The sequence below is a fragment of the Varanus komodoensis genome, unplaced genomic scaffold (assembly GCF_004798865.1).
Source record: "Varanus komodoensis strain SLA01 unplaced genomic scaffold, ASM479886v1 scaffold21, whole genome shotgun sequence".
Taxonomy (NCBI): domain Eukaryota; kingdom Metazoa; phylum Chordata; class Lepidosauria; order Squamata; family Varanidae; genus Varanus; species Varanus komodoensis.
In genome coordinates, this window is record NW_025335589.1 from 4578368 (window position 1) to 4586133 (window position 7766).

General features: G+C 43.2%; 1 protein-coding gene across 1 annotated transcript in view; it reads right to left on the bottom strand.

Annotated features, from left to right (window-relative positions):
- Positions 1 to 7263, bottom strand: part of TBC1D9 (TBC1 domain family member 9) — a 60882-nt gene extending 53619 nt beyond the window's left edge. Inside the window, exon 1 of the mRNA XM_044430762.1 lies at positions 6874 to 7263. Coding sequence (XP_044286697.1) covers positions 6874 to 7000 — 127 coding nt within the window. The 5' untranslated portion in view covers positions 7001 to 7263. The remainder of the gene's footprint in view (positions 1 to 6873) is intronic.
- Between the last annotated feature and the right edge of the window lie 503 nt (positions 7264 to 7766).

Consider the following 7766-nt stretch of genomic DNA (forward strand, 5'->3'; position numbering starts at 1 on the left):
CAGTGCAACAGAGAACAATATATTGTTGCTGGGAAAATTAACCCCCCGACCAGCCCACTACTGTGAGTATTGTAGCTAAGCTCAGAGAGATGCGGGGAGCAGGGAGGTGGCACATGACAGCTTCCTTGCTTAATATAGATGCTGGTACTGCATCCTTTTCAGCTCAACTACACCACTGAATATTTGCTTTAACATAAGGACACTTCAGCTAGAGGCTATGGTGAAGAGAAAATTAGATGCTGTTTTGCAGCAGCAGCTCTCCGTGAATCATCTCGTATATAGTTTGGCTATCACATAAATCTGTAGGCCAAAAAATGCTGTGGAGGCTGCAAGTGACCTGCAGTTACGCCAACCATCCCTAATATAAGGAAGCTTGTTGCCAGTGATGGGAGGAAAGAAGATACTCAAAAGCATAACAGGTGCATAAATAAGAATGCATATCAGTGTGACAAATTCTGTTTAACAGAATGTGAGGTACTTTTACAGCAGCTCCACTTTCAAGGGGTTGCATTATTTATTATTACTACATTGCACTGCATTTACATCCCACATTTATTCCTCTTTTGAGGAACCTCTCCCAGGTCCCTAGTCCAACACCCTAACAACCACACCACAAAGAACTACTACTGATGATCTGACCATTTCCTGTTTGATCTTTGACTTTGGGATACCCTTATTCTAGATTTTTGGAAGCCATAAGCTTATCAAAGCTGTTATTAACTATATGGGGGATTTCCTACTGAAACACTTTCAAACAACAGCCTTTCAAACAATAGGCCAACATTATTACCCCATATTAACAAGGGAGAACAGACAAGGCACGCACAGGTACGCACACACCCACCCACCCCATCAGACTCATGACTGTATCGACATTTGAAAATGCAACCATTTATTTCAGCACTGCAGGGGGCAGAACCTGTGATCCTCTAGTCTAGCCCCTATCAGCTCCAGACAAGACAATCAACATTCAGGGATGATGAGAGCTGCAGTCCTCAAACACCTATAGAGTTACATCCCTGTCTTAGGTCATTTGCTGCACTATACCAGGTTGCAAGTTATAACAATAGTTACAAATAGTTATAGTAACTATTTCCTTTCAACTTTTTATGGCTCATAAATTTTGCTTCATTTCATAAGACAGCTCACATGGTTAACAAGCTCACTCATTTGTATCTTTAAGAACAGGAAGAATCACCCATGACTGAGCTGGAAAAACACTACAATTACATCAGTTCCAAGGTCCATTGTATCTCATTTGCACAAGTTCATCTACTAAACAAGGAAATTTCTGAAGACCTGATTGGTTAGCATAGCAGGGTTTATATTTCAAAACAAATGTAACAAGTAATAAGAAAGTTATAGGATGCTCTTAGATTGCAAAATGAAAGCTACTGAAGATTTACACAGAAAGTAAGTTTGAGAAGCCTAGAACAGGGCTGGCAATGCTGTGAAAGAAAGAGACATTCAGACGTTAGGACCTTTCCCCTGAAGTCTTCTGAAAAGTGGAGAGTATACTTGATTTTTATCAAGGGGCAGCCCCTCAACTGTAAGGATGCAATGCTGATATTACAAAGATATGAAAGCCCACACCATCCAATGCTTGAAAATTGATCCTGTGTACTATATTTAACTTAGATTTTGTGCACCATTTTTTTTGCATTGTCATCCTTACTACAATCACAAGGATGGACACCATTGTGCCCATTGTGTTTACAGAAGGGCAGCTGAGGTCCAAATGGAGTGACTTGTTCAGAGCCACTTAGACATTTATCTGAGGGTCATGTTGGTACGGTTTGTACATGATGCTAAACCATAGTTAACCCATGGTATGTTGCAGGGTTTATCTGGCAGGCAACCGAACAAGTTGTGGTTTGCTTTCTCAGTCCCTGTGTTCTTTGCTTCTCCCTCCTTTGTCCACTCCTCCATATCAAAAATGCATTTGCAGTATGACCTTTCCTGATTCTTTTGACTATTCTTGTCCACTTCCTTGTAGCCTGGTCAAACCAACCATATTTTAGTACAACTCATGGTTTGGAGTTCACATATAATGACAACCCATGGTTTAAGCAACCTAGAGTTCATAACCCAACAACAAACCATGGGTTCTCTTTCAGGGTTGTACATGATTGGCACATGTTCACACATCATCGGAACCCAGAATTAAACCACAGGTTAGCATTATGTGCAATCCAGGACAGTAAGACTTACTTTATACCTGAATGCTGTAAAGCCACTGACAAAATGTTCTTTCCTTACTGTAGTTCTGCTTTACAATGAAAATAAAAAGCAGCAATGCCCCTGTCCCTGTATCTCCCAGCATATGAAGATCCTGTTATACTAGAGAATATTTGCATCTACAAATTAAGAGCTAATTGCAAGGAGATTGCAAAATGTGATTTATTCAAAACATTTTCACAAAGATCAGGATTAATTTATTTCTCATTTAATGTGCATTATAAATGAATTATGCAGGTCAAGTATTCTGGGTTGGTACTAGACTTCAGTGGGTGACTGTTATGGTGCTCCCAAAGGGGTGTTCTCCAGTACCAATCTGGCCCACCTGCACTGCCATCTTCAGAGCTCCTGTGAACTGTAGCTACTGATTATTCACCTCACCCCTCACTAGGAAAATCTTACACAGTGCCTCCCACTGTGGGGCAGACCCAAACAATGGCTCCATTCCCTTAAGTGATACCACTGACGGATAAACATGTCTCTTCAGAATTTAAGACTCTCACAAAGTGGCAAGCAAACACTAAACAGTACAAATAATACGATAATCACTAAATAATGTAATAATAAATATGACAAAATAATACAATATAAATATAAAATCTTAGCACATGCACCAACACTTACACACAAACGCGTCTAAAATTCTCAGAAGAACATTAGATCTTTTTTAAGTCTTCATGTTTTGACTGAATGACATTATTTAAAAATAGATTTGTTAGCTATTAACAATTACTTGTTGTATTAAATGTGCATCAGTTAGGTAAGCTCTCTCTATCCAATGATGCGAGAAACCCATTCTCCCTCAGTTTCTCTGATGACTTTATGCTCTCAAACATCAAAGAGAGGCAGCTCCCCACAGAGGTGCTAGAAAGCTCTCTGCCACTATTTCACAGACTTCAGCTATCCCCACATACTCAAGCTGCAAGGAACAACACCCAGTCCACACTGATGCAATCCAGCTGCTACCATAACCACTTGTATTTGCAAAACAATCCATTTTGTAGAAATGGCTCTTGTCAACACAGGCAGCATCCCTTGTTCCCCTTAGGGGTCTAAATGGAAGTCTCCATTAAAAACACACATTTATGCAGGCATCCTGCTGACTGCACTTGAAAGCAGCTGCCGGAACATAAAACAGAAACAACAGCAGAGATTCAGGATCTGAAAGCAGGGTTCCATGTCAAGTGCTAGTCTTAATCTGCAATGATCTCATAACTGCCTATTTTGAAGCTGATTCTTCCCATAGCTGACCCAGAACTTGCTTATGAATCTGTGAAGACTCTCCAGAAGACGTTGGTGCAGAACCTCAGGGCTGGGATCCCAATCTGGCCCTCCTAAGATTCCCAGATGACCACGCATCAGATCCCGACCTCACCCCTTTCCCCCAACCACTGATCATCTGGTGGTTTCCTAGCTTTTGTACATTTTTCTCATTCTAAAAGGTTGGAATGCTCAAGGCTAAGCTACTGGCAATAAGCTTAAAGCTAAAACGTTCTGGTTCTTTTGGTATTTGGGCTCTGCCCCATTTGTCTCTGGCCTATCTCATTTTGCTTTTGGCCTCATCCACCACTGAAATGTGGCCCTGAAAGCTTCCAAGGAAGCCAGCCCTTGGACTGAAAAAGGTGCTATCCCCTTGCTATAAATAACTGTACTATCTAGCTGGTAACATAGCTGTCAGTGTGGGCAGAAATGTTGAAGATCTGAATATCAAAAATCAACCCTAGTGGCAGGAAAGAGGAAACTGAAGCTTCCAAGCACCTGGAGGCATTTGGGCACAGAGTGACTTAAAAGCACCTTTTCCTTACAAAGATATGTAAACCTGCCTATCCTGACTTGGGCTTCTGGTACACATAGCCCAGTATTCTGATTGGCTGGCTGCTTTATCAGGTTAACCTCTTCTCCTATCCTGCCAACCACCATCACCTTTAAACAAGAAATGTTAGAGACTGAACCTGGGACTTTCATGTTTTTAAATATTTAAATGGGAAATTTCGTGGAGCTGCAAATGCTGTACCCAATCCCCTTTCTAGATCTATTTTATTTGAAATACTGCAGAGGTCCCCAGGACAAAATAATCTTGCTTTCTCACTCTGGCTACTAAGATCTTCTTTTAGATTTGTTATTCCTTACATTTTTACATATAAATTGACATATTTTGCCCACTGAGAGGCAGCCAAGAAGACAATTGTATTCCCAGAAAAGTGTACACAAGTCTCAGTGAATTCAATGGAGCTTATTTCTGAGCATAAAGGTACAGAACTGCACTCTAGGTACTAAGGGCTGTATCCATTAAACACCTGCTCTAAATGGATCCCACTTCAGCCATGTGCATGCTTGGTATACACTTTCTATAACTGATTGTACAATCTGTGACAATGTTGTCACCATATTGTTTGTCGCAAGCACATAAACTCAGTTTTTTAAGCCTTTATGTCATGCCACAAGATTAAGAGATGGACTGAACTCTTTGCATACAGGAAAATACATTGCTTTCAGCACATCCATGAAAACCTGTACATATTATAGGAACCCAGCAGGGCTTGAAGGCCAAAGGGCTAGCTTTTGACTTCAGAAGCTTATATCTGAATCATTTTCCACTGTAAATTATCTAGGTAGCCAAGAGAACTAACTCTCCATTGGAGTGAGGGCTTCTTCTGCAAGCAATCACTGGAATAGCCTTAAGTAGCTTTTTGAATAAGACATACATAAAATGACCAAGAGTTTTAAGATGCTGCTTGACAACAGCACTGTATTAGAACCAAGCAAAGGAATTAAAAATCAAAACAGAATGCAAAATCCATTGCTATAATTCAACTTTATCAAATGAGATCATGAAGGCTGAGAAAAGCAGAAAGCTGAAATGTATTTATGATTCATTTCTGGGCTCTCCATGCTGGTAAATCACTGTAATCAACAGTGGGGGGAAACAATCAGTCTCTATGAAGGAAGTATTATATGCAGTAATGGTGGCTAATGGAAAAGTCCTACTGCAGCAGCTTTCCAGAACATTTGAATCAAATTATCCTAAAAAGAACTTTTGTGCAGAAAAAGACACATGTACTGTCATTTCTGAAAAAGCTGGAACAAACAATCCCATATCAGAAGGAGCATTAACATTCCTTTAAGATCATCCTACCCGCATTCTTCCGTTTACATACCTTTATGGCCAATTAAGGCTTCTCATTTTATAGTCAATACCAGACCCTAGCTGCTAGTTTTGTAAAGCCAACCCTGAACTGTACTGTGCATGCCCATAAAAACACAGCGATGCACGTGTAAAAGGAGCCACATCCTATTTTCTTGCCTGAAGAATTCTTCACTGTTTCTGACTGATGCTAGCTACAAAAACCATACATGGCTAATAGGAATTGAAGCCATAATCATTCTCCCATCCCCCCTAATATTCCAACTATTCAATGGAAAAGTTGTCTAGAATGGCAAGAAAAGGCCTGTTTTGTTTTGTCTTTGAACTACATCAGCCTTCCCCAACCTGGAAGCCTACAGATGTGTTGAGATGGGCTGCAGCGCAGCAGTATTAGTTCCTGCTTTGATTCCCAGCATATTGAAGTAAGGCAGGCAAACTTAAACACATGAAATCCTGAAGAGCTACTGCCAGTCAGTATTAACAACTCTGTGATAGGCAAATCAATGGCCTGATACAGTAAAGGCAGCTTTGTATGTTCCTGTAGCTCCCATAATTCTGGGGGCACCTGGTTGGGGACTGCTGGACTAGACAGCTGCCTCTAAACCAGGTCAGGTGTAGACGTGCATCTGATCCACCAAAACAGTGAATAGTGTGAAAGGTCCCCACTACATCACTTAAGTCTTGCTGTTCTGCAGGCTGTAGAGTCAGATGTGCCTTACACCATTTCTAGCTCTTATGAGCCAGCTGGCTCAGGATCGATTGTGTCTTGTGTGAAATAAAAGAAGTGGGCTCCAGTAAATAAATAATTGTACATGAGAGATATGTATTCCTGATAAGATCCAAACTCACTCTGGGACCAGAGGCAAGTTACTACAATTCATTCCTGATACAGCATATCTGCAGTAATGATGAAAGACGAACCTTCACAGACAATTTCAGGATAAATCAGAAAAGGATTAAAGTAACTGGGAAGCAGTCACTTGAGAATACCACTCATAAGGGCTTACTTCCAAGAAAGCATGCAAGGATGCAGCTTCGAGTTCTCTGTGTATGATTCCTCCCTGTCACTGGAATTACCATCCCAGTGATTTCTGGGCATTTTCACAGAACTCCCATTTCTTGGGATGCTCCTTCCACACAAGGAAATAGATAAGGGTCCTATCTCAAAAACGTTATCACTGGTATGCAGGTATGAGAGAACTGATATGAATCTACAGCCTAAGCAAGCTGCTGGTGATGAATTACAAAACACTGCATGGAGGAAGACCAGCACTCCGAATTTACTCTTCAGTTCACCAAGCGCACAAATCATAAATCTGCAAGGTATTCCACTGCGAAATGAAAATACCTGTTGCAAAATGCAGCCCCTGCACCAAGATACTGGATGTTGAGTACACATGTAAACACACACGCACGCACACACACCGCGGCGGCAAAACAGAGATCCTGCCGTTTCCGCAAAGAGGAGCGTCTCCTCTTCATTTTCTTACCAGCGATCCCTCCGCTGCCTCCATCTCCTCCGTGCCCTTTTCTTCTCTGCAGGATGAAGTAAGGATTGGCCCTCTCCGTGATCCACAGGGCGTTTGCCAGCAGCACTTCCTCCGGGTTGACCCACATATTCCCGGCCAAGACAAAGGCAGTCCGACGGCAATCGATTCGGATTTTTCTTTTAAATCATGCAGAGTCCCCGGGCGGATGCTCCAAAGCCCCGATGCGCCTTAAGCGTCCTGCCCAGCCCAGGAGGTAGGAGCTAGCGACGCCTCGGCTACAGCTAAAAAGATGCAGCGAGGACAGCGGCGGCATGCCCGCCGGGACCCTCCAGCCCTGGGCAGCCCCTTTGCAAGTCTAGAACGAGAGGCACGATTGGCGAGGGACGCGGGGACGAGTGGAACGGTGACCTCAGAGAGCATCAGCAGCACCCGCGGCGGCTGGGCCCGCCCAACTTCATCACCACCGACACCACCAGCAGGCTGCAACAGCAGCGCTGTCTCCCAGCCGGCTTACTGCAATCAAGCTCCTGGAAGGATCAGATTGCAAACCGACGCCCCCAACCGTAAATGCGAGGTTAATCGGAGCTGCTCTCCCCGCCTGCAGAACCGCTCGGCTCCCCCCTGCATGGATACGCCACGGAGCGAAGACTGCGCAGTGACCACAGAGAGCGTGCGGGAGATGATGATATACCGCTGCGAATCGGCGCTACTCCCTACGAGGACCGTGCTCGGCAAACAGAAGTTAAGGGTTTGGGCGTGGGACTGCCTAGAGGCGTGCAGAAATAAACAATCATCTTTGAAGCGCTTCCGTCCAAGCCCGCATACCAAGGCCGGACACGCATTAGGCATCGGAGCTCGCCCACATGCACACATACATACTTAGCTAATGCTGC